Source organism: Notolepis coatsorum (genome assembly GCF_963971535.1).
Source record: "Notolepis coatsorum genome assembly, chromosome: 3".
Classification (NCBI taxonomy): Eukaryota; Metazoa; Chordata; class Actinopteri; order Aulopiformes; family Paralepididae; genus Notolepis; species Notolepis coatsorum.
This window is the reverse complement of record NC_140167.1, coordinates 177,795,826-177,823,469: the sequence shown is the minus strand read 5'-3', so window position 1 is coordinate 177,823,469 and position 27,644 is coordinate 177,795,826. Positions and strand designations below refer to the sequence as shown.

The window sequence follows — 27,644 nt, the reverse complement described above, 5'->3', positions numbered from 1 at the left end:
GCCGTTGAAGTTGCCGTAGTTATTTTCTCTGCCTTCTTTCCACCTTTAACCATATTGTCTTTTGATATGGTTAGTAGAGGGTCTTAACAATACATACGATGTGGTCTATTCTCTTTCTTTACTGTCCAAATAATGTTTTTAAACGAAATTAGCGTTAGTGGGAGCGGAGCAATTGCAAAATGCGTGTGCTACATGTTGTAGCGTAACCGGAAGCCTAAGAAATTATACATTTTTTACATTTATTTAACCTTTATTTACCCAAGCAAGTAAGAACAAATTCTGATTTTATTTATTGTCAAAAGTATGCATAGAGTGGGATCTCGTGGGTTGTGGGTTCGTTGTGCGTGGGGTGGGGGGCTTGGTGACATGGGAGGTAGCGGACTTGGCTCGGTGGGGGGGGAGTATCACCCCTCGCCCCTCTACTGGGTCTGGCCCAATCAAATTCAAGGTACCCGTGTCGCTGAGTGCTGGGCCCCGCGTGGGACGGACCTGGGATGCGGGGGAGCCCGGTTTCTAGGGGAGGAGGGCGGGAGGGGGGGGTTCCTCTTACGGAGGTCTGGACGGCTGAACGAGGCCATATCTGTATGTTGTTATGTTATGGATGTCACTGTAAATGTTGTGTTGTATGTATAAATGTAAAAATAAAAAAAAAAAAAAAAAAATATGCATAATGTTGTGTTAATTCCACGACAAGAGATATGTAATGTTAATTACCTGAAATTATTCCGTTTTTTGGGGGGGGGGGGGGCCTGCATATATCGGTATCGGTTGATATCGGTTGATATCGGTATCAGAAATTAAGAGTTGGACAATATCGGTATATTGGTATCGGTAAAAAAGCCAATATCGAACATCCCTAGTTATTTAGTATTGGCTTGGATAGTGGTGCATGTGATTAGTTTCTTCAAAGCGTCATTGTGTGAAATTGGGTCCTGCTCAATCTGTATTCCATAACTAAAGGTGTGCCGCTGTGAGGTTTTGTCCGCTGCTCACCAACTTTCTCTGTTTTCTTTAAGCCTACTGTTAGAAATTCCCTTCTCACTCACTCTCTCTAGCCCCCACCCTCTCGTTCTTTACTCTCGTTTACTCTCAGTGGCCACACCTGGACTATTATCAATTACCTCTCGCACCTGTGGTGGCAGGCTAATTAGTTCCCCTGTGGGCTTTAAATACCAGGGCTCTTCCCCTCGTTTCGGGTGGGGTCGTGTTGTAAACATGCCGTATCATATTCTCAAACATCTAGACTCTTTCGGGAGGTCCTCTGTTCTGCCTATGCTGTATTGATTCTCCGGCGTAGAGATGTATGCTCCAGCCTTCGCCTGCTGTCGCCGTTGCCTGAGAGTGGGACTGGTCTGCGCTCCCTAGACTTCCACGGGAGGCATCCCAGTCATCCACTTCAGACCCCCCGCGCAGCTGTCGTCCTGACGCACATCCAGACCAGCGCCCGGCGTGAGACGAGGTGCAAGCTTTGGCCACCCGTCGCCGTTTGCCTGGAGGGAGACATTGTACTGCGCTCTCTAATCCTCTACGGGAGGTATTCCAGTGTTCCACTCCAGACCAGCGCGCCAGATGCGCTCAAGCCTTCGCCACCTGTCGCCTTTTGCCTGGAGGGAGACACTGTACTGCGCTCTCTAATCCTCTACGGGAGGTATTCCAGTGTTCCACTTCAGACCTCAGCGCGCAGACGCGCATCTCCTAGACCTTCGAGCTTGGCACGCTCTCCAGTCACCAGCGCGCAACGCGCATCTGCAAGGGCTTGGCACGCTCTCCAGTCACCAGCGCGCAGCGCGCATCTTCAAGGGCTTGGCACGCTCTCCAGTCACCAGCGCGCAACGCGCATCTGCAAGGGCTTGGCACGCTCTCCAGTCACCAGCGCGCAACGCGCATCTTCAAGGGCTTGGCACGCTCTCCAGTCTCCAACGCGCATTTTCCAAAGATCCTCGTGCTTGGCACACTCCTCCTCTCAGACGCACCCCGATGCGTCTCTCGGTTCCGACGCGCACACCAAGGTGTGGCGCGCCACTCTGTTCCTCGGCTCCGACAGCGGCTACCCGGTGGACGACACCCTCGCCACCGCCACTGTTCCAGCACTCTGTTCCTCGGCTCCGACAGCGGCTACCCGGTGGACGACACCCTCGCCACCGCCACTGTTCCAGCACTCTGTTCCTCGGCTCCGACAGTCGGCTACCCGGTGGACGACACCCTCGCCACCGCCACTGTTCCAGCACTCTGTTCCTCGGCTCCGACAGCGGCTACCCGGTGGACGACACCCTCGCCACCGCCACTGTTCCAGCACTCTGTTCCTCGGCTCCGACAGTCGGCTACCCGGTGGACGACACTCTCGCCACCGCCACTGTTCCAGCACTCTGTTCCTCGGCTCGGACAGCCAGCCACCCGGTGGCCTTGCCCCCGTCCCGCTGCGTTTCCTGTACCATTACGCATACGCCTGGGTGAGTTTTGATTGTGATGTCACTCATCCAGCGTAATGCCCCTTGCCCCCGTTCCCGCTGCGTTTCCTGTACCATTACGCATACGCCTGGGTGAGTTTTGATTGTGATGTCACTCATCCAGCGTAATGCCCCTTGCCCCCGTTCCCGCTGCGTTTCCTGTACCATTACGCATACGCCTGGGTGAGTTTTGATTGTGATGTCACTCATCCAGCGTAATGCCTCTTGCCCCCGTCCCGCTGCTGTTCCTGTACCATTACGCATACGCCTGGGTGAGTTTTGATTGTGATGTCACTCACCCAGCGTATTGCCTCCTTTAGTTCTCACTTAGTTAGTAGTTTGGACATTTCATCTCCCACTCTGTTTTTGTTCTCACTTAGATAGTATTTTTGGACATTACATCTCCCCCTGTGTGTTTGTCACACGAAGATATTATTACTTTGTTACCTTGTTTATTTGGACTGTTCTGCATCTGCTCTGTTTGTTCCCTTTTGAATATTAACCCTCTCCTCTGTTCTGCAGAGCGGCCCAGATGTTTTCCCACCAGTCCCCAGTTCCTCCCTGTCCCCAGCCCGCCTCCGCGGGTCTCTGTCCCCAGTTCCTCCCTGTTCCCCAGCCCGCCTCCGCGGGCCTCTGTCCCCTCTGTCCCTAGTTCTCCCCTTTCTAGTTCCACCTAGTTCCTGGTCCCAAGTTCTCCCCTTCTAGTTCCACCTAGTTCCTTGTCCCTAGTTCTCCTAGTCCCCAGTTCTCCTGTTCCCTAGCTCTCCTTGTCCCGACTTCTCCTAGTCTCTAGTTCCTCTGTTCCTTTAACCTTCCCCTAGTGTTCCTTTAACCTTCCCCTAGCGTTCCTTTAATGTTTCCCCTAGCGTTCATTAACCTTCCCTTAGTGTTCCCTTTTCCTGCCCGCCTCTTAAAGGCACCTAGTTTTTCCCCTCTTGTTATATTCCTGTATTTGTGTTCTCCCTTAAAGGGACAGTGCCCTTTTTCCCTGTCTCTCAATAAATATCTGTTTCTTGGCAAACCATCATACCTGTCTCGTGTTGTGCGATTGGGGTCGGTTACAAACCATAACAGTACGACCCCACCCAAATCGACGACCCCAGCCAGCACAGACGGTGTATGTTGAGTTTGCCTTTTTTTCTTGTTCCCTCTAGTTCCCCTCTAGCTCCCCTGTTAGCTCCCCTGTTAGCCCCGTTGGCTTCCCTGTTAGCCCAGTTTAGCTCCCCTGTTAGCCTGTTAGCTCCCCTGTTAGCCCTGTTGGCTTCCCTGTTAGCCCTGTTTGACCCCCCTGCAGCTTGTTAGGCCTCTACTACCAGCATGGCCCCTGTCTGCTTGCCTTGCCCCGGCTGCTAGCACAGCCTCTATGTTTATGCAGCCCTTGCTGCTGGCATAGGCCCTGTAGCTAGCCTTGCCCTGGCAGCTAACCCAGTCCCTCAGCAGAGCCCCAGTCTGCTAGCTTAGCCCCGGCTGCTAGCACAGCCTCTATGTTTTATGCAGCCCTTGCTGCTGGCATGAGCCTTGCAGCTAGCCAGGCCCAAGCAGCTAACCCGGTCCCTCTGCATGGCCTCCACTTTTTTGTGTAGCATCTCACACTGCTAGGACTGCCCCTTCAGCTAGCAGGGTCAGTTTTCTCCCACTGCTAGGACTGCCCTTTCAGCTAGCAAGGTCAGTATTCCCACTGCTAGGACTGCCCTTTCAGCTAGCAAGGTCAGTATTCCCACTGCTAGGACTGCCCTTTCAGCTAGCAAGGTCAGTTTTCCCCACTGCTAGGACTGCCCTTTCAGCTAGCAAGGTCAGTTTATCTCCCACTGCTAGGACTGCCTTTTCAGCTAGCAAGGTCAGTTTATCTCTCACTGCTAGGACTGCCTTTTCAGCTAGCAAGGTCAGTTTTTCTCCCACTGCTAGGACTGCCTTTTCAGCTAGCAAGGTCAGTTTATCTCACACTGCTAGGACTGCCCTTCAGCTAGCAAGGTCAGTTTATCTCACACAGCTAGGACTGTCCTTCCAGCTAGCTTGTTCTCTCATGCTGGTCCAGCCCTGTCTGCCAGCCTAGCTCCGGCAGCTAGCGCAGCCTCTATGTTAATGTAGCAGTACAGCTGGCATAGGCCCTGTAGCTATCAGTGCCTTGGCAGCTACCCTTTCCCCCTGCTAGCCTAGCTCGGCAGCTAGCGCAGCCTCTATGTTGATGTAGCAGTACAGCTAGCATAGGCCCTGTAGCTATCAGTGCCTTGGCAGCTACCCTTTCCCTCTGCTAGCCCTTTCCCGGTGCTACCATGGTTACCCCTTAGCTACCCTGCTTGCCCCTCAGTTCCTCTAGACCAGTTCCTCTAGACCAGTTCTCTAGACCGGTTCTCTAGGCCAGTTCTCTTGGCCAGTTCTCTAGGCTAGTTCTCTGGACCCAGTTCCTCCTGACCCGGTTCCTCTAGGCCCGGTTTCCTCTAGGCCAGTTCCTCCTGTTGCCCCTCTGCTACCCTAGTTACCCCTCGGCGACCCTGTTTCTTTTGCTAGCCCCACTCTTGTGGTGGCTTCCCCTGCTGGCTTGGCCAGTACCTTTTGTTTTTGTCTTGTTTTTGCCCCCTGCCACTCTGTCTGTATTTGTTTTGGGTCGCCAGGTGGCTCCCGTTGAGGGGGGGGTACTGTGAGGTTTTGTCCGCTGCTCACCAACTTTCTCTGTTTTCTTTAAGCCTACTGTTAGAAATTCCCTTCTCACTCACTCTCTCTAGCCCCCACCCTCTCGTTCTTTACTCTCGTTTACTCTCAGTGGCCACACCTGGACTATTATCAATTACCTCTCGCACCTGTGGTGGCAGGCTAATTAGTTCCCCTGTGGGCTTTAAATACCAGGGCTCTTCCCCTCGTTTCGGGTGGGGTCGTGTTGTAAACATGCCGTATCATATTCTCAAACATCTAGACTCTTTCGGGAGGTCCTCTGTTCTGCCTATGCTGTATTGATTCTCCGGCGTAGAGATGTATGCTCCAGCCTTCGCCTGCTGTCGCCGTTGCCTGAGAGTGGGACTGGTCTGCGCTCCCTAGACTTCCACGGGAGGCATCCCAGTCATCCACTTCAGACCCCCCGCGCAGCTGTCGTCCTGACGCACATCCAGACCAGCGCCCGGCGTGAGACGAGGTGCAAGCTTTGGCCACCCGTCGCCGTTTGCCTGGAGGGAGACATTGTACTGCGCTCTCTAATCCTCTACGGGAGGTATTCCAGTGTTCCACTCCAGACCAGCGCGCCAGATGCGCTCAAGCCTTCGCCACCTGTCGCCTTTTGCCTGGAGGGAGACACTGTACTGCGCTCTCTAATCCTCTACGGGAGGTATTCCAGTGTTCCACTTCAGACCTCAGCGCGCAGACGCGCATCTCCTAGACCTTCGAGCTTGGCACGCTCTCCAGTCACCAGCGCGCAACGCGCATCTGCAAGGGCTTGGCACGCTCTCCAGTCACCAGCGCGCAACGCGCATCTTCAAGGGCTTGGCACGCTCTCCAGTCACCAGCGCGCAACGCGCATCTGCAAGGGCTTGGCACGCTCTCCAGTCACCAGCGCGCAACGCGCATCTTCAAGGGCTTGGCACGCTCTCCAGTCTCCAACGCGCATTTTCCAAAGATCCTCGTGCTTGGCACACTCCTCCTCTCAGACGCACCCCGATGCGTCTCTCGGTTCCGACGCGCACACCAAGGTGTGGCGCGCCACTCTGTTCCTCGGCTCCGACAGCGGCTACCCGGTGGACGACACCCTCGCCACCGCCACTGTTCCAGCACTCTGTTCCTCGGCTCCGACAGCGGCTACCCGGTGGACGACACCCTCGCCACCGCCACTGTTCCAGCACTCTGTTCCTCGGCTCCGACAGTCGGCTACCCGGTGGACGACACCCTCGCCACCGCCACTGTTCCAGCACTCTGTTCCTCGGCTCCGACAGCGGCTACCCGGTGGACGACACCCTCGCCACCGCCACTGTTCCAGCACTCTGTTCCTCGGCTCCGACAGTCGGCTACCCGGTGGACGACACTCTCGCCACCGCCACTGTTCCAGCACTCTGTTCCTCGGCTCGGACAGCCAGCCACCCGGTGGCCTTGCCCCCGTCCCGCTGCGTTTCCTGTACCATTACGCATACGCCTGGGTGAGTTTTGATTGTGATGTCACTCATCCAGCGTAATGCCCCTTGCCCCCGTTCCCGCTGCGTTTCCTGTACCATTACGCATACGCCTGGGTGAGTTTTGATTGTGATGTCACTCATCCAGCGTAATGCCCCTTGCCCCCGTTCCCGCTGCGTTTCCTGTACCATTACGCATACGCCTGGGTGAGTTTTGATTGTGATGTCACTCATCCAGCGTAATGCCTCTTGCCCCCGTCCCGCTGCTGTTCCTGTACCATTACGCATACGCCTGGGTGAGTTTTGATTGTGATGTCACTCACCCAGCGTATTGCCTCCTTTAGTTCTCACTTAGTTAGTAGTTTGGACATTTCATCTCCCACTCTGTTTTTGTTCTCACTTAGATAGTATTTTTGGACATTACATCTCCCCCTGTGTGTTTGTCACACGAAGATATTATTACTTTGTTACCTTGTTTATTTGGACTGTTCTGCATCTGCTCTGTTTGTTCCCTTTTGAATATTAACCCTCTCCTCTGTTCTGCAGAGCGGCCCAGATGTTTTCCCACCAGTCCCCAGTTCCTCCCTGTCCCCAGCCCGCCTCCGCGGGTCTCTGTCCCCAGTTCCTCCCTGTTCCCCAGCCCGCCTCCGCGGGCCTCTGTCCCCTCTGTCCCTAGTTCTCCCCTTTCTAGTTCCACCTAGTTCCTGGTCCCAAGTTCTCCCCTTCTAGTTCCACCTAGTTCCTTGTCCCTAGTTCTCCTAGTCCCCAGTTCTCCTGTTCCCTAGCTCTCCTTGTCCCGACTTCTCCTAGTCTCTAGTTCCTCTGTTCCTTTAACCTTCCCCTAGTGTTCCTTTAACCTTCCCCTAGCGTTCCTTTAATGTTTCCCCTAGCGTTCATTAACCTTCCCTTAGTGTTCCCTTTTCCTGCCCGCCTCTTAAAGGCACCTAGTTTTTCCCCTCTTGTTATATTCCTGTATTTGTGTTCTCCCTTAAAGGGACAGTGCCCTTTTTCCCTGTCTCTCAATAAATATCTGTTTCTTGGCAAACCATCATACCTGTCTCGTGTTGTGCGATTGGGGTCGGTTACAAACCATAACATCCGCAAGGTTCAGTATTGGGTCCTGTCCATTTCACTATTTATATTAATGATGTGGTTTCTTCTTTGAATGTCTGTCATGCCCATCTGTATGTGGACGATACTATTGTGAATTGTATCGCTGCCACTGTTCAGTTGGCCACTGAGAACTTGCAGCTTTCTTTTAATGTTCTTCAGGAAGCTTTTATGAATCTTAAATTAGTCCTAAATGTTTGTAAAACTAAATGTATGCTGTTCTCTAGAGCCAGAAAGGTTGATTATGATGAAGTACATATATCTACTGTAAGATGTTCTAACATTGAGAGTCACTGAGTATAAATATCTTGACCCGTGGCTCGATGAGATTTTCCATGTGGATGTTTCTGCTTCCAAGCTGCGACAGAAGATTGGCTACCTGTACAGAAATAGATCTAGCCTTCCCATGATTAGTAGAAAGAGGATTGTTGAAGCAGTTTTATTACACATTTTGGACCATGGTGATGTTTCAACTCTAAAACCTCTATAATAGATCCATCATTCTGCCCCATTCTGAAAAGGTTGGATGGCCTTCTCTGGCTGAAATGCGTAAATATCATTGGTATTTGTTTATATTAAAGCCCTTACTGGTAAACTTCCCTCTTGCATCACTACAACACTGTTTGAATGGAATCTTGGAACCTATTCTACACATTAAAATGACGAGTTTGCTCTGAACTAGGAAAAACAGCTTTTTCCTTTGATGCTTCCAACACCTGGAATGCTCTCCAACTTGCTGCAGTTAAAAATATGATCTCTGACCACTGTGTGTCGACTTGCTCTTAACTGACTTTTATTGTTTATATTCATTTGTTGTGCCTATAGCCTATATATATGAATCTACAGATAACTGTCTTGTTTTGTAACTTCATCGCTGTAAATGAGGGTAACCTCAGTGTCTCACGAGTTGAAATAAAGGTTTGCTGCTGATGAAAAAAAAACACATGCACAAGATTCAAACGTTGCAGAGAAAAAGTCCTGCATTAGGTTCAGCTTCTATGGACACAAAAATTATTGTCTCCACCACACAGCCTGGTACACACCCACACCCTGAAGCACACATTCACCACCACCCCCCTCCCTAAAACACACAGCATTGTGGCCAACGTGAGGGGTCATTAGCACCAGGCCTACGGGCTCCTTGTGGTCTGGCTACTGTGGCCCTCACATGCTGATGGAGCCCCACAGACAGAGGTGTCAGGACTCACACGCCCCCCCCCCCCCCCCAACACACTCTATGGGAGGGAGGGAGGGAGACAGTGTGTTTTGTGTGGGTGTATGTGGGGTGGGGGATGGGTACGAGTAGGGTGCGGGCGGTTGAGGGTGAGAGAGAGAGAGAGAGAGTGAGAGAGAGAGAGAGAGAGTGAGAGAGAGAGAGAGAGAGAGAGAGAGAGAGAGAGAGAGAGAGAGAGAGAGAGAGAAAGAGAGAGAGAGAATCTGAGTGACAGGCGGAGGACAACAGAGCACTCAGCCAAAGTGCCACATGCGGTCTCTCTCACACCCTGAACCCCTCACCAGGTCAAAGGTGATTCATCATCCAAATAACCTCCTCTCACCCGGAGAGAGAGACAGTCCGACTCCGTTGCTACGCTCCACTCCATTCAATTCAAATAGGAGAAAAGAAAACATGCTTATGTTGCCAAAACATCAATCAGGCAACAATACAGCAGTTACAAATGTCCATCAACTGTCTTTCCTTCTGCGAACGCACTGGGACAGAGATAAGACAAGGAAGGGAGGAGACATGTCTACAATGTAACATGTAAAATGTAACGTTAAATGTTTCCCATAAAACATATGTGATCTAAATCCACATATATGATTATTACATGGCACTTGTACAATCTGACTGGGCAAACAGTAATCTAACATTATCTGGAGGCAGAAACTATGAATGTTTCTTAAAATCCTTCTATGGTAGATAAGAAAAGATAACGCAACTCCAGTGGGTGAAAATGAAACAGTTGCGGCCTCCTGAGGGACCTTTACACTGGCGCTTTCCCTATTGGTTGACTGTGAGACCGCTGGTCTGTGGAGGTGGGGGAGTAAGCCAGCCAATGCCGCGCCTTGTGTAGCTCATGAAATGACTCCTGTTGTGCTGTCTCCTTTCTGAACATCTCTGGTTTTGCTTGACTGTTCATAAATGACAGACACTTGAATTATGGTGGCTGCCAACCTCAAAATGATCAGTATATGCTTAACTCCCCCTTATATAGTATTACTGTAAATGGCAATAAATAGATTATTTGTATAATTTGTGAAATAAATGGTATCAAATCTGGCTGGTCTTGTGAACATCCAAAAGCTGCAGTGTCACCTGTCACAGATTCACAATAGCTGCTACCTTTTTGCGATAGGCCACACCCACCACCACTCCCCCTTTTAGGCAATTAGCATGAACAGACACCTTCGCACACCTGACCTTCGTGCCAAATTATAGTTCCCTGGGGCAAAACCTGTGGCCACTAGAGAGTGGGAAATCTTCTGTTGACCGACCAACTGACAAACAGAGTGACCTATAGTGCTGCTGGTTGCAGCAAAAAATCATTTAAAACTCACACAGACCTTTCAATCAGTACAACAGAATGGTTTGATGACACTAGGGCAGGAGTGATGCCAGCCTTTGTATGTTTTAGTATATTTTTGGGTAGTTAGTGTAGGTAGTTAGAGGTTTTCAGTTTACTTTTGTTGTTCTTGTATAGTTAGTTGCATAGTCTATTCCTTACTGGAATAGATATAGATAAATAGTTATATTTATTTTCTGTCCCCTAGGGACCTCTTAAAAATGCAGAAACATACTAACATACAAACTTGAATGCACCAGACACGTTATTATTAACTAGAGTTGTGCCCTTCCTGATGACTTGTCGTACAGAACTTATAAGTCGCTTTGGATAAAAGCGTCAGCTAAATGACTAAATGTAAATTATGTATCTGTATGCCTATGAGTATTTACTTTATTTGCTTACTTTGTGTATTCTTTTCACGTCTATGCTGTATTCTGAGTATTATACTGTACTGTTATGTGTATGATTGTTGTTTACCTGTGCACTCACCAAGACAAATTACAATCGATGTTTCACTGAAATGGTAATAAACTATTGAATCTGTATTTAGTCTGTGTCATTATGTTATCATGTATACACTGTAAATATTACTTGCACAATATATATCACTTTCTTTCACTTCATGTGTTGTTGGCACCGGTTTATTCTTCCTTTGGTTAATTTATCCCAGGTTACATCACAACCATCTGTTATGTTAGTTACCCCCTCCCCTTGACTTACTGGGGTTGTAACAGAAATACAGCCCATCATTCCAAATAACAGCAGGGTAAAGTCACGAAGCTACCATTTGTAGGGTCTCTCTTGTTGACTCTGTGTGTTGACAGGTGGACTTTTCGGATAATGGATAGTTTGGAGGTCTTGTGTGAAAGGCTGCCACGGAGAATCTCACGGCCATCATGGGAGAAACCTCAACCCTTCTTTCTCCTCCACTCCTTCCTACATGTAGCAGCTTTAGTGGTTTCTCAGTGCAAACATGTCAGTGATCCACCAAAGATGGTGACCGGTCTCCGTAGCAACCATCTAACTTCCCACCCACTTCACTTCTATCACTAACATTATAGTTTAAGCATTTTTGGTTGAAATAAAATTCGACGTAATTATTTTACGATTAATTTGCGAATATTTTCATGTTGAGCTATAGATTGTGGATGAATACACACAGAAAGGTACACCATGGGCGGCTGAGTGGCGCAGTGGGCAAGACGCTCGCCACCAACGCAGGAGATGCTGGTATCGAGCCCAGCTCTCGGCGTTGCTACCGGCTTGGCCGGCCGTCATACTAACCCAATTGGCAGTGTTAGAGGGTGGGAAAGCCGGTGAGTGGGGATTGGACGTTGTGGACAGTGACTCCTACAGGTTGGTTGGGTGACGCCGGTACGGCGGAAACAGGAAGTATCGGCGGCAGCGTGAGCCTCCCACGCGTTACTCCTCGCCACGACACGTGATGCAAGACTTCTATCCTCACTACAGCCGACCAGTTGGAGGCATAGTCTAGCAACGTTCAAGGCAGGGGACGGAAGATTTGGAAATTGGGATGGGAGAAAAATAGAAAATTAGGAGAAAAAGTGGATAAAAAAGGGGTACACCATGCAAATGTTCATGCTTTATTTGTTTTAAACAAGCCGATTTAGAAATGGACAATGGGGAAATACGTTGCAATTTCAAGTGGACCCGTTGGAAACAGCAATGACGTAACCACTAGACCTCCCTATGGTTCCCAAACCTTTTCAGTCGCCCCCCCCCCCCCCCCCCCCCCGCCCCCACACACACATTTCGACACAAATTTTTTAGAACATAAATGGCCAAAAGACCACACAATCTATTTAGTATTTTCTTCTATTGGTGTCTTTTCATTTGAGCATTAAACTTGAGGTTCCTTTGTGTTCTGATGTGCATTTATTGGGTCTCATAAGATAACCGCTTTACATTCTATTCAGGTGTGCCTCATCATACTGTCTTGCTTTTGGGTTTTTTAATGTGAGCGTCAATGTTACCTGGAACACGTGTTATGGCTGCGTCAGCTATTCCTTTAGCTCCTGGTGGTGACAAAAACCTTTCCATTTTGTTTTGGTTCTGGTTGGATAGCTATAACGTACCATCAGCTAGCTAGCTCGCTATCACAGGCGATATCACTGATTTTGTGTGACGGCAACCAAGCAACACGTTAACGGCTCTCGTGTGCAACACGTTGTATTTCAATCTGAATAGATTTAGTTCTGCTCAGATCTTTTGTTCCACTGGTCTTGCATAGCCAGACTTTCTCCACACTGTGTTAGCGCTGTGCCAGCATTTCACTAGACCATTAGGAACAACCATAGAGTTATATGAGGGAAACAACCATAGAGCTATATGAGGGAAACAACCATAGAGCTATATGAGGGAAACAACCATAGAGCTATATGAGGGAACAACCATAGAACTATATAACTAACTAAACAAATGTACAATTTTGTTTGTTTGTACAGTGTCTCCTCCCCCCCCCCCTCAATGTACAGTTTTGCTTGTTTATACAGTGTGTCTCCCCCCCCCCCCCCCCCCAACCACCTCCAATGTAAATTACCCAGTATGGTTGTCAATATCCCAATGTACCCAACCCCCCCCACCCAACCTCCTCCAATGTACAGTTTCTACGTCAAATGTATATACTCCCTTTTCTTGACTCCTTCTGTATCACAAACAGTACTGTATTTGCAAATCTGGTATGTCATAAATGTATAGATGTAGCAGTACTGACTATCTGTATGTCATGTATGTCATATATGTTATGATGAATTGAAAATGGGGGACCCTGATGTAAACAAGACGAAAGTCTTTCTCTGGTCTGCATCCCCTTAACAATTGTGTGTATTGAGCTGTACTGTATTGTACCCATTCTGCAATCTGTTAATAAAGTTTTCAATCAATCAATCAATCAATCAATCAATCAATCTCCCAGTGCCTCCCCTGCAGTTTGCCCAGGCCCCCCCAAGGGGAGCGCGACCCACAGTTTTGGGACCACTGCTCTACACCGAGAGGCGTATATAAAGGGAACCGCTCCCGCCTACCTCCGGTCAATGGTCTCTAACTACACACCCTCAAGACCCCTACGCTCTGCATCTTCTGGCCGCCTCAGACCTACTCCTATCCCAGCTCCGGGAGGGTCATCAAAGAGAAGCCGCCTATTCTCAGTCCTTGCCCCACAATGGTGGAATGAACTACCCACCCCAGTTAGGACAGCCGAAACCCGTCCAATCTTTCGCCATTGACTAAAGACGCACTTCTTCAACCATTATCTGAAGTAATAATATATATATATATATTTTTTTTTATAAAAAAAATCTAACCCTAACTAACCTTACTGTCATGCACTTGTCCTAATAAACTAACCTACACTGTAACACGCAACACTTTGATGAATATTGTTACTCAGCTGATAGAGTTGTACCCTTCCTGATGACCTGTCGTACAGAACTTGTAAGTCGCTTTGGATAAAAGCGTCAGCTAAATGACTAAATGTAAATGTATACATTCACTGAATATTTAAATTCAGTGTTTGCAGATTGATTGACAACGGTTGGAGATCAAGGTTTTAAAGTCTGCAACAGAGGGGATAATTTCAAGCTTTAAGGACTGTTAGGAGTTAATTCCATGACCTATGCCCCTAGGGGCTTCATAGCGAAATGCAGATTTACCCTATTCCAAACTCTGCAGACCTTTATATAGCTAATTTATATAGCTAATTTATATAGCTCATTTATATAGCGCTTATATCCCTGGTGCTTTAGAACTTATGCCTCACACATTCACACACCAATGGCAGAGGCAGCCATGCAAGGTGCCAACCTGCTCATCAGGAGCAGTTAGGGGTTAATAAGCTTCTTACTCAAGGACACTTCAACACACTGCCCGGGGAGGAGCCGGAATCTAACCAGGAACCTTCCGATTACCAGACGACCGCTCTACCTCCTGAGCCACTGTCGCCCCCAAGTACAGACACACACACATATATATATATATACACATCAAGAATCAAGAGGTTTATTTGTCACATACATACCAGGGCATACAGTGAAATGCGGGTGGTCATGCATACATACATAATATAATAAATAAATATATATATATATATATATATATATATATATATATATATATATATATATATATATATATATATATATATATATATATATATATATATATATATATATATATATATATATATATGCTGGTTTAAAGCATACTGAATGTATCCTGTTAACCACACACATGGATACCTCTGTACATTCTCCCTCTATATCTGTTGGTCTAATGGATCAAAGAGACCCCCCCCCCAGAGAACCAGAGCTATCTCTCTTTTATCTTTCATCACTTGCTTTCCCGCTCTGCCTGTGATGCTGGGATAAAAAGATCTAGGTTTGAGGATGGAATCTTCAGCATTAATTATTGAATTCCGAATGGTAAACAAGTCTCTCCCTCCCTCTCCCTCTCCTCTCTCTCTCTCTCTCTCTCTCTCTCTCTCTCTCTCTCTCTCTCTCTCTCTCTCTCTCTCTCTCTCTCTCTCTCTCTCTCTCTCTCTCCATCCCTCACTCTGGCTAATTAGTTGCCATGATGAGCAGCAGCATGTTGTCATATAAACAACATGAAACGGTGCCTGATGTACAAAGCCACACAGGGACTCAGTTCCAAAGTGAGTCACTGGCCCTCGTCGCAAACAAGTTTTTATACTTTACTGAGAGCCACAACAAAGTACAAGAGCAGAGCATTCCCTTGTCGCTGAGGTAAAACTGAAGCTTTGGCCTACTTGTTTATATCCCACTGACAAATACACACACACACTTGCAGGCTGGTGTGTGTGTGTGTGTCTGTGTGCTCATATGCATACATGAAATCCAATTCCACACACACACACACACACACACACACACACACACACACACACACACACACACACACACACACACACACACACACACACACACACACACACACACACACACACACACACACACACACACACACACACACACACACACACACACACACACACACACACACACACACACACACACACACAGGGATGGACCCCCCATAGGGCTTTGAAGAAGTGTTCAATGCATGCAACAAGCTCACTGACAAAACTAGCCAACTATAGACTTCTTTTAAACACCCCCCCCCCCCCCCCACACACACACACACAAGCCTCAGGGTCTACCATCAAAGAGGACAGGTAGGCCATCAAAACAGACATACCAAACTCTTTCAAACGCCCGCCATATATACCCAGGCATTCAGCTGCAGGCTATGTATATAGGCTATGTCTATAGCCAGCGTGTGCTCCCTCTACTGCGCATCTCAATGGGACCCTGGGAGCACAAGTGTGGCCAGAGCTATGGCTGTGAATGAAAGAGAGGACACATCAAAGGGACTTTAACGACACACCGTAAACCACCACCGCTGGAAAGGGAGCGAGCCCCATCACACTCTCGTTTGGGACCATCCCTCTCGTCCACTCAGATATTTCTCCTTTCCGGAGTGAGATGAGTCCAACGGATCGCCTGCGTTAACGACGCCATCCACCGTCGTCTTATCTCGGCCGGCGAGACAAAGCCGGGTTATATTTATCGAATCTGCGGTTGTCGGTGAGTTATTAAGCTCAAGATTGTCCTCTTGTTTGCCTTCTGACGGCTACTTCTCTTTCTCTCATCTCTCGCCGCTCTCGGTGAGGCAACCATTATATCCTTTTTAATTAAAAGGTTATTTCACTTTCTCTCCATTTGAAGATACCTCCCATTGTGGTAGAATGACGTTTAGTCATATCGCCTATCCTGAAGTAGGACGCTATTCATTGACCCAAAAGGCTTTCAGAGTACTGAAGTTATAGAATTGCAATAAACCGCATCAAACCGAAATCTCTCATTTGACAATAATAAACAGTGATGAATCGAAGCCCTCACAGACTAGCTGCATGGTGAATTTCATTTCATTTCAACCTTTATTTAAAATGGTCATGAAATGTCAATTTCAGTATTCACTACATCTGCGCCCCGAGAACAAGGTCATGGAATGACACCGAGCGGAGCGCAGAATGTGTGACGTGTTGCCAGTGACGTGTGGAAACCAGAAGTAAGTGTGGCGTCTAACAACGGCCTCGGCTGAAGCCTTTACATCCCTGACACAGCTCAGGCAACACCGATCTATAGACCCCTCTCTACGCAGGCAGGTTTTGCCCTGCGATTGACTGCTGACCTCTGTGGCTCAGCGTGCTATTGGGTTTCCAGGGCAGAGTGGCAGGTTGCTATCTGGTTGTGAGGGTTGCTGGTGAGCTGATGACCTTTCACAGTGGATAGGGACTCGTCATAAGATACAGGTCCACAGACGAAAACCTCTTATAACGTACTCTAAATGTAAATTTGGTACAATCTAAGTTGCAGCAGGGAGAAGTTGGCTCCTCGTTAGTGAATTAGACTTGTTAGAAGAACACCCCTCTGCTGCTCAAGCCTGTTGTTTCAGGCTGCGTTGCCTCTCTGGCCTCCCCAGCAGAGCCTGGACATTTGGTCGGGATTCCCGCGGGACGGGAGTCAATTTCACGATCAATCAGGTGAATAGGAAACCAACAGGACAGGATTAATGATTTTTTTTTAAAGTGAATTGCTATATATAGCTATACATTTCTACCTATGAGACGCGTGATGCTTTTGCCCGAATGTAGCCTGTTGTGAAGGATCAGATTAAACCGAATATATATATTTATTTATGGATATATATTTAATAGTATTTGTATATCGTTTGATATCCCCTGTATATTCCTTGTACAATATGCACTGAATATCCCTTTAGTCTACTAACAGCCCATAATAGTTTCATTCTACCATTGGACGAGAACCTGGCGCCAGCAGCCATGCCCCTTGGTTCAAGTTCAATCGTGCCGACAAACATGTCGTGGCAAGCCCGGTTCCGCGTAGGAATACGTCTGGCGAAATACGTCTGGCGAAATACGAATGGTACTATTTGTTCACAGCGCATATATATATGGCGCAAGTAAAGTAGAACTTTCTTTTAGTCCATTAGTTCTTTACCCTCCAACCTAGTAACAGACGCGAAGCCTCACCCACGACGCACGTGTGGTGCAGTAAGGCCTACTTGGCCTCAGAATAGGCATTGAGACATCGTGTGGATTAATAGTTGAATTGTCATAGTTTGGCACTATACCGTCGAGTTGGACGTATTTCTATTAAGCTAATAATAGTCTATTATGTATGGTGCATCGTTCGGTTAGAGTTATAAAGTGAGCAGTACCCCCATCGTTCCTGACGTTATCTGGAGTCTTAACCAGGCTGGGCAGACCACGTGTGGTGCTTGCATCCGAGGAGCTCCGGGCCAGGACGAGTGGACCTGTACATTGGATTACTTTACCCGGACGACGGCGAGCCTTCCACGGCTTGGATTATCTACATGCTTTGGGTGCTTTGATTATTCCATGGATAACGGCCAACACTGCTGAGTGTTGGAACTACCCCCCAGAGAGGAGTCCAGGTGAGACGGCGCTCTACCCCGAGTGAGGTCGCCTCACGTCTCTTCGTTGTGGACCGGCAGCTACCGTCCACCAGAGGGTCCAGCTGTATTCATCTGTGGACCGAGGTTCTGTGGGCACCGTGTTCAGAACTCTGAATTCTCCCAAGAAATCGTCGGCCAGATGGGATACCGCCAGCGGCTCTTCTAACCCCCCCCCCCCTACTGTCTTACAACCAGCGGGACCCCCCCTTAGTGTATCCAGCTATAATCATTTAAGTACCATCGCTATAGTTCCCTAAAGAACCAGGTTGTATACTTGCTCCCTGCGTAACCAGAGATTGGACATTCAATGTTGATTTACCTACGAATACTCATTTGCCTTACAAGTGCATTTCAAATCATAAATGTCATTAAGTGAACGTTGTATATACCCTTTGCTATATAAAATATTCGATTTATACATTTGTGTGGACTTCGTTTCATCAGGTGGGAAAGTGTTCATCATATCTATATCATGTACTGGATGGCCAGAAGTTAAAGTACAAGCGGTAGTGGTTTAATAATACCATACTTATCAATACAGTCAGGGAATTGTACCCCTCAGTTACAATTGGTCCTTCGAACCGGATGGTAACTAGTGTAATATTAATATAGTGTTATTAATATTAAAATGGCCTATGATGAACACTCCACGAAACGGTCCTCCTAACGTAGAACGCCCGCAGCGCAGACGACAGCCACCTCAGTACTTAGAGGATTACGCTGTCAGTCAACTACCTAGCCTTCGACAAACGGTAAACGCGGTAAAAGTAGAAAGTAAAATTATGTCTGACCTTAACGACCAGGTTTCCCCGACCACAGAGGCCCTAGTGGGTTCTAATGTAACTGACCAAGCTCACGGTGGGGACCAGGAGGGAGCTGACATGCCTTTACCCCCCGCCAATACCGAAGAAGTAGTCCCCGACCAGCCCCGGGAGGAAGACAACCCTACAGAGAGAGAACTCTGCACGGAAGAAGAGGAGGAGAGCGCCGAGGAAATAGAGCTCCAGGACTCCCCAACGAGCGGCTCACCCAGGAGCGGCTCACCTCTACAACCGTCCTCCCCCAGCGAAGCGGAGAGGATGCTACAACAGGCGTTCCTCGTCAGCCTGACAGCCTCTACCGAACGCGATCGACTTCAGGGTGAACGCGATCGACTTCAGGGTGAACGCGATCGACTCCAAGCACAGACGCTTAGCGAGCGCGAACAACTCCAAGCGCACCAACGGAGCGAAGAAGAGCGCATACGCCTGGAGATGAGACGCCTTCAGACAGAAATTAATATGGCAAGAGACCGGGCAGACACCCAGCGTGCCGCTGCCGGTGCCCAAAGAGAAGCAGAGCGCACCGCCGCCGAAGCCCAGCGCGCCGCTGCCGGTGCCCAAAGAGAAGCAGAGCGCGCAGCTGCCGAAGCCCAGCGCGCCGCTGACGGTGCCCAAAGAGAAGCAGAGCGCAACATCGATCTCATCCAGCGCGAAACCGAGCGCGACAGACTACAGGGCGAGCGCGACAGACTACAAGCCGAGCGCGACAAGTTACGGGCGCGGCTAATGGAGCGGCTGATCCCCAGGGCAACACCCTCTCCCTCCGCCAGGGGTTCAAGGAACTCGTCGAGACAACAGTCAAGGGCAGCGTCTCCTAACCGAGCAAGCGACCCTGAACTTGACCAACAGACCAAGCCTATACCCCCCGCAGACCCCCTTCCCCGACCGGTCCAAGCGAGACCCAGCTACAAGGAAGGAGCGGCATACACTGCGGAGAAGCTAAATAAACGACTACAGGATCTAGAGGACCTGATAGAAGAAGAGGGAGAGGAGGAGAACCAAGCCCGACGACAGCACAGTACTCCACCGGACCAGGAGGTCCAGTACAGCCCAGGCTATACCCCCGCGGCGCTGCGCTACAGACCCCCGACTCTATTCACGGGTGAGCATGACGCACGACCAGCCCCGAGGAATAGCACCTGGACCAGCGGGCCATGGTACCCTGCCGGTACCAGCCCACAGAGAGGCGCAAGAGGAGACTCGCCTAGGAGGCCTCTCCCCCAACGCTCGCCGATGTATCAGCCATCCACGGCGTCATACATTGCCACATCGCCCACCAGACGGAGTGTGTACAGAACACTCGCCAGACAATATGACCCGTTGGGATGTATTCTACCTTACACCACCAGGGCAAAGATGATTGTACGAGCACTATGGGACAAGGACCAGGGCTGGGACGACCCAATACCCGCACACCTTGCCTCCACATGGAGAGAGTGGGAGACGGAACTCCGCTCACTCCCAGGCGTCAATATACGCCGCAGTTACTTCCCACCCACAGTGAGGCCAGAGACATGCAAGATGGATCTACACGTCTTCAGCGACGCCTCCGAAGTAGCCTATGGATCGGTGGTCTACTTGCGTGCCCAAGAGAAGGGAGGAGAGATACACACCGCTTTCATCCTGGCTCGCTCAAGAATAGCCCCACGAAAGCAACAATCTATCCCGCGTCTAGAGCTCTGCGCAGCCCTAGCAGGAGCGCATCTAGCCACGTTAATCCAACGTGAACTCACCATTCCGGTGCACAGAACAATCTTGTGGTCAGATTCCACGACAGTACTCACATGGATCAAGTCTGATTCATGCAGATACAAAGTCTTCGTGGGAGTCAGAGTCACCGAGATTCAAGAGTTAACAGAAGCAGCGAGCTGGCGGTATGTGGACACCAAACACAACCCAGCTGACGTCATCACCCGGGGAATGTCCCTGGATGACCTCACCCGTCGCAACATCTACAGTGACGGACCAGAATTCCTCAAGCTCCCGGAAGAAGAGTGGCCTACGCCCACCCCACGGGAAGCAAGTAAAGAGGAGGCTGAGAACAAGAAACCTATGTTCTGTGGACTGAGCACAGTCGCCTCCACAGACCCCAACATAGATGACTGCATTACCCTACAGAGTGCGCAGCTAAAGACATTCCTGTGGCACCACCCAGAGATTCAGTCCACCACTGACATTTCAGCAGCTGACTACGAAGAAGCAGAACTTCTTCTACTACAACGAGCCCAGAGAGACTCGTTCCCTGATGAGCTAGACTGTCTACAGGGAGGAAAGCCCGTCCCATCAGACAGCAGACTGCTCCACCTGGCACCCGAGAGTGACGCCCATAATCTCATCAGAGTGGGTGGTCGCCTGCGGAGAGCCCCCGATCTACCGGATGACATTAAGTACCCGATAGTCTTGAACAGCCGACACAAGGTCACAGAACTGATCATAAAGAAATACGACGAGGATGTACACCATGCAGGAGCAGAGAGAGTCTTCGCGGAGATCAGACGTCGCTATTGGATACTTCAAGGAAGAGAAGCGGTGCGACGCTTCCAGCGAACCTGTCTAGACTGCCGAAAGTGGCGCGCGCAGCCCAGCATACCCCGGATGGCTGACTTACCCCCCTGTCGCCTCCGACTCGGCGACAAGCCATTCCACTCCACAGGCATGGACTGTTTTGGCCCGTTGTATATAAAGAGAGGAAGAGGAACCGAGAAGCGGTGGGGTATTGTATTCAAATGCATGACCACCAGAGCGATCCATATCGAACTCCTTCCGACCATGAGCACAGACTCATTCCTTATGGCCTTCCGAAGATTCACATCACGGAAAGGAAAACCGTCTACATTGTTGTCTGATCACGGGACAAACTTCAAAGGCGGAGAAAGAGAGCTGAGAGAGAGCTTCCAAGCTATGGGCCCAGAACTTAAGACCCACCTCGCTCCATCCCAGATTGACTTCCAGTTTAATCCCCCGAACGCACCCCACTTCGGTGGAACCTGGGAACGAGAAGTACGTTCTATAAAGACAGCCCTGTACGCCGTGCTTGGGGCCCAGACTGTGGCGGAAGAAGTCCTAATGACAGTCCTCACGGAGATCGAGGGAGTATTGAACTCCAAGCCCCTCGGCTACGTCTCCAGTGATATAGCAGATGTCGACCCAGTCACCCCCAACACACTCTTAATGGGGCGGCTGGACCCCGCGCTACCCCAGACAATGTACAGGCCTGAAGAAGCGAACGGCCGAAGAATGTGGAGGTACAGTCAAGTACTAGCTGACAAGTTTTGGAGCAGCTTCCTACTCCACTACCTACCGTCTCTACAGACCCGCCAGAAGTGGGTAAAAGAGAGAGACAATTTGACAGAAGGAACAGTCGTCATGATTATCGACCAGTCACTACCCAGAGCTATGTGGCCGGCTGGCCGTGTAAGCAAAGTGATCACCGGTGCCGATGGCAAGGTCCGAGCAGCTGAAGTGCTCGTCCAAGGCCGAACTTACACACGACCCGTGGCGAGGCTAATAGAACTGCCCAGACTCCCAGACACTATCGATGATGACCATGACCCCATGACTTTGTGAGTTGACTGACCCTTACAGCGGACCTTGAGTGGTAGACAGTGCGGTTAATCTGTCTCTGCTTAGCTAATTAGGTGGGACTAATTAGGGGGCGGCTGTTGTGAAGGATCAGATTAAACCGAATATATATATTTATTTATGGATATATATTTAATAGTATTTGTATATCGTTTGATATCCCCTGTATATTCCTTGTACAATATGCACTGAATATCCCTTTAGTCTACTAACAGCCCATAATAGTTTCATTCTACCATTGGACGAGAACCTGGCGCCAGCAGCCATGCCCCTTGGTTCAAGTTCAATCGTGCCGACAAACATGTCGTGGCAAGCCCGGTTCCGCGTAGGAATACGTCTGGCGAAATACGAATGGTACTATTTGTTCACAGCGCATATATATATGGCGCAAGTAAAGTAGAACTTTCTTTTAGTCCATTAGTTCTTTACCCTCCAACCTAGTAACAGACGCGAAGCCTCACCCACGACGCACGTGTGGTGCAGTAAGGCCTACTTGGCCTCAGAATAGGCATTGAGACATCGTGTGGATTAATAGTTGAATTGTCATAGTTTGGCACTATACCGTCGAGTTGGACGTATTTCTATTAAGCTAATAATAGTCTATTATGTATGGTGCATCGTTCGGTTAGAGTTATAAAGTGAGCAGTACCCCCATCGTTCCTGACGTTATCTGGAGTCTTAACCAGGCTGGGCAGACCACGTGTGGTGCTTGCATCCGAGGAGCTCCGGGCCAGGACGAGTGGACCTGTACATTGGATTACTTTACCCGGACGACGGCGAGCCTTCCACGGCTTGGATTATCTACATGCTTTGGGTGCTTTGATTATTCCATGGATAACGGCCAACACTGCTGAGTGTTGGAACTACCCCCCGGAGAGGAGTCCAGGTGAGACGGCGCTCTACCCCGAGTGAGGTCGCCTCACGTCTCTTCGTTGTGGACCGGCAGCTACCGTCCACCAGAGGGTCCAGCTGTATTCATCTGTGGACCGAGGTTCTGTGGGCACCGTGTTCAGAACTCTGAATTCTCCCAAGAAATCGTCGGCCAGATGGGATACCGCCAGCGGCTCTTCTAACCCCCCCCCCCCTACTGTCTTACAACCAGCGGGACCCCCCCTTAGTGTATCCAGCTATAATCATTTAAGTACCATCGCTATAGTTCCCTAAAGAACCAGGTTGTATACTTGCTCCCTGCGTAACCAGAGATTGGACATTCAATGTTGATTTACCTACGAATACTCATTTGCCTTACAAGTGCATTTCAAATCATAAATGTCATTAAGTGAACGTTGTATATACCCTTTGCTATATAAAATATTCGATTTATACATTTGTGTGGACTTCGTTTCATCAGGTGGGAAAGTGTTCATCATATCTATATCATGTACTGGATGGCCAGAAGTTAAAGTACAAGCGGTAGTGGTTTAATAATACCATACTTATCAATACAGTCAGGGAATTGTACCCCTCAGTTACATAGCCCCTTAGGAAAAAGAAACCCGAGAACCCGAGGAATGGGGCGGGACAGGAGTCGTTATTGTAATTTCCACCGGGATCAGAATGGGAGGATTTTTGTCATTGAATCACAGGAGCGGGACGGTAGGGGAGTGGACTTGTGGGAGTGAGAAATCCACTCCTGGGTCAGGCTCTACTCCCCACTACTGCCAGTGTGTGGTCCAGTTGGTGTCTTAAGGCCAAGATGGCTGTCCCTGATATTTTCCGCGGGGGAGAAAGACCGACATACTTCCGCGCCAGTTCAACGCGTGGGTTGCAGTACACCGCCGAACCACAAGGTGGCTGTGCTGCGTTGTACAAATGGCTATATATCTTTCTTCGATTTGGTCCATGTTTGTAATGTAGTTAATCACGATCGATAGTGGGACGCACCGACCAAGCTCCCGGGATGATAAATGGAAAATAGAGAAGTACATCAGAAGAACACGTACATGGCCCGGCCCAGCCCAGCCCAGGGCAGCGACCAATCACAACTCAATTTGACACGCAGTTGCATTTAGTTGTTAATTTTATGGCCAGCTGCATGTAGGCATCAACGAAAACCTTGCGGGAGCTCAGTAGGCTCGTCGCAACCTTAGCAACCACTTTGGAGTATAAATTAGTCATTATAGCCAGGACATGGCTCCCGTGGGGAGGGGTGTGGGTGCAGGATACCCTCCTGCCCTTCTGCAGTCTCCCAAGGAGGCCGTGCGTGTTGGAGCTCACCAATATTTGATTCAATAGTTGATACATTTGCATGCATCCTGGTGTCCCCAGTCTCTCCAATTGTAACCCCTCACCTCTGCCTCAACATCTCGTCTTTGCCCTGAGCCAGTTTGCTTAATTTTCTGTAACTCTTTAAAAAAAACATCATATTTTTTCACCTGCTGTTGAACTTCTCTGGGTGTTTCTCCCTCATCAGATGGAAGCGGTGGGCGATGGAGGCGTCCTGCAGGAGAGAACGGAAGAGAAAACATTACCTGGGAAGCTTTCAATAAACACCAACATCATTACACATTGCTGAAGGCTGTGGTCAGACAAGGGGGTGAGGTGCCATTGCAAAAAGATTGCATTGAAGGAGAGCCTCATTTCATCATCTTTGGCTTTTGGAGCTACCGTAGCACGAGTTCCTCATCCCCTGCTTTTCTTATCATAAAGGGTTATGGTCAGAAATCAGAGCTCACCCGACTCATTTCCATGCCACGCAGTTCAGTGAAATCACAACATACAAGAATCATGCCAAGATGCTACGCACAGGTGTGCAGAGATAAATGTTCACCGTCCAACAGGAAATACTAAAATACAGGGCGGAATACTGCGTTGAGTAATGATGCCTAGCGATGTTGAATGAAAGGTCATGATCCAGAGAGCGCAGTCAGGTCCCTGCCCTCCCCTGTGTTTAACCTTTGACCTCTGATGTCACATCAGTCACACAGGACAGCCTCACCATGACCTTACTTCCAGATAGGTTCATGCCTTAGTGGAAGACCATAGTGCAAAACAGCACAATGGATGTTTAGTGATGTGTCTACTGGAAAAATAAATGTATTTTATTACGTTTTTCTCTACCCACTTCCCTCCTTTACAATAGTATCGGAGAGGAGAGAGAGGGATGAGAGAGCCGATAAGAGAGTCTTGAAATTGTAATCAGTTTCCTGCAGCTAGTAAGTGCTGGTCTGGCAGTGGTATGTCCATTGGCCAGTCCTTTGGTCTGTCCATCCAAAAATGTAAACATAATTTTTTGGGGGGAATTTCTTTATTTGTACATAAATGTTGCTATTTTAGCATCTCTTTCTACCTCTTAGGTCCAATGATTTCCACAAGCATTATATGGTCCAAATGCATCAAATGTGAGAGGACTGATAGCTTGAATATGAATCAATGAGGGTGAGAGAGGATGCACCTCAAGACAAGTGACCACAACACAACCATCGCTCCATTCATCCTAGAAATTCATTGGTACTTATATTTAATAAAAGGTAAGGTAATGTGCATTCAAATTATTATGCTAATTCGTCAAAGAGGGTACTAGGTGACACTTAGGCCTTGTCCAGACTAAAACGATTTTTAATCTTTTTCGTTTTCGTTTCGTTTGAAGGTTTCCGTAAAAAACGAAAACGTCTCAAGATAATAAGTGCGTGCCACAAATTTACAAAATAAATGTCTTTCCTGTTTTAGACGTCGCTCTTTTATTTTGAAAACCCCAGACCGGAAGTGTTATAGTGTCTGTTGCAAGCAGCTTAACTTTTGTCGGCCGGTTCTGTGCTTTTCGAGCTAACGTAACATTAGTTTCCAAAAGAGAGGAGAGAAAGACCGCGGCTCACATGCAGCTCAAACTACCTGTTGGAATAAATTAATTGATTGATGTTTAACTTGTCCCTGTATGTGTCCAGTCATTTCGACTAGCAAACGTTGTCTGTATTTAACGTTACCTCAGGATACCACTGTCTATTGTATTTAGTTGGTTAGCTATTTAGCTAATGTGGATAGCATTTTGAATAGCATCAATGCTAGCTGGCTGGCTACAGCTTTATTTACTAAATTATGGAGGCTTTTTAATCGTCAAGGTAAGAGAGGATTTGTCATGATCAACTGAAGGCGTACGCCTCGGTCGGGAGTGTGTGTACAGCAGAGCCCCGCTCCGCTTCAGACGGATAGAGAGAGCACAGCGCGTGTGTGAGTATGTGTGTGCGCCTCAGTCGGGAGTGTGTGTAAGCACAGCAGAGCCCCGCTCCGCTTCAGACAGATAGAGAGAGCACAGCACATGTGTGAGCATGTGTGTGTGCCTCGGTCGGGATTGTGTGTAAGCACAGCAGAGCCCCGCTCCGCTTCAGACAGATAAGAGAGAGCACAGCATATGTAAAGCTGTAAAAGCCCGATCAAGCTCAATAGCTGTACATGCCATTGTTGTTGTGATGTTTTCACACGCGGGGTAGCGGAGATGTGGGCTATCGCGTCATCGGTTCAGGAGAAGACGCGTATCGCTTGTAAAGATGGTGACGCAATGGGGGGCGTCTTCAGAATTGCGCACTCTGGGAGCTGGTATCAGAAAGTAGCGTCTTCAGGCTGCCAGAACGCAGTTCTGTGTGGCTGAAAGGTGCAAATGATCAAATACTTTGCCTGATACGACCGAAATAGTTTTAGTCTGGACATGGCCTTAGTGAATTTCACCAATCACAACAAAGGTGCATACAGATACTGGCTGATTCGGGCATCATAGCAGCATGGGGGAGGGGAGATACAGGTATGGGCAGGGTAATAGTAGAAATACATAAATATAGGCAATCAAATTATATCTGAATATAAAAATATGAGAAAGAATAAACAGTGCAAACAATATAACTAACCCTGAACATATAAATGTATTTTTAACATTTCCATTGCTCAAGTTGGTGTCAACCCTGAGTGACCATCTAGTGTCACAGTCATGTCACAGGAAATGTGGTGGTGGACTGGGACACTTTAAGTAGATGTGATCAGTCAAACAGACCACCCTTCCAATAACCCCTGCTAAGATGACGGCCACAGCCTGAGCTTGACCAGCGCCTGGTCACTGCTGTGGCCCGAGGCCACGATCCATCCGTCACAGATACACATTCATCCTGAGATTTAAGTTCATGGGAGGATGCATTGGCCCTATAGATCACAAGTCATGTGGAGTAATGAGTAGTAAGTGGCTAACTCGTATATATAATTAATTAATGTGACCTGTATGGTTGATATAGTATAGAGCACCAGGAGAATAGTGGATGAAGCATCATTGTGCTGGATGAATCTTGATTTTTATCAGACAGAGAGAGGGGGAAGAGAGAGAGGGGGGTATTTTTCCAGGAATACAAGGCTTGAGGAAGAGTTGAGGAGGGGAGGGGGTGTGGCTGAAATGTTAATTTAATTTAATCTAAAATGTATTATAATCAGAGATTAGTTAAACTAGTTTTGAAATGAGTAAATCAAGATTTAGAATTAACCGGAGCCATGTTGCACAATTCGAATGCAATC

The 27,644-nt window shown here is 48.6% G+C and overlaps 1 protein-coding gene across 1 annotated transcript in view; it reads right to left on the bottom strand.

The window, feature by feature from the left end:
• dgkg (diacylglycerol kinase, gamma) overlaps positions 1-27,644 on the bottom strand; it is a gene marked incomplete at its 5' end in the record, with an annotated part of 295,637 nt that overhangs the window by 78,096 nt on the left and 189,897 nt on the right. The window contains one exon of the mRNA XM_084311455.1: positions 24,530-24,594. Within this exon, the coding sequence (XP_084167581.1) occupies positions 24,530-24,594 (65 nt within the window). The remainder of the gene's footprint in view (positions 1-24,529; positions 24,595-27,644) is intronic.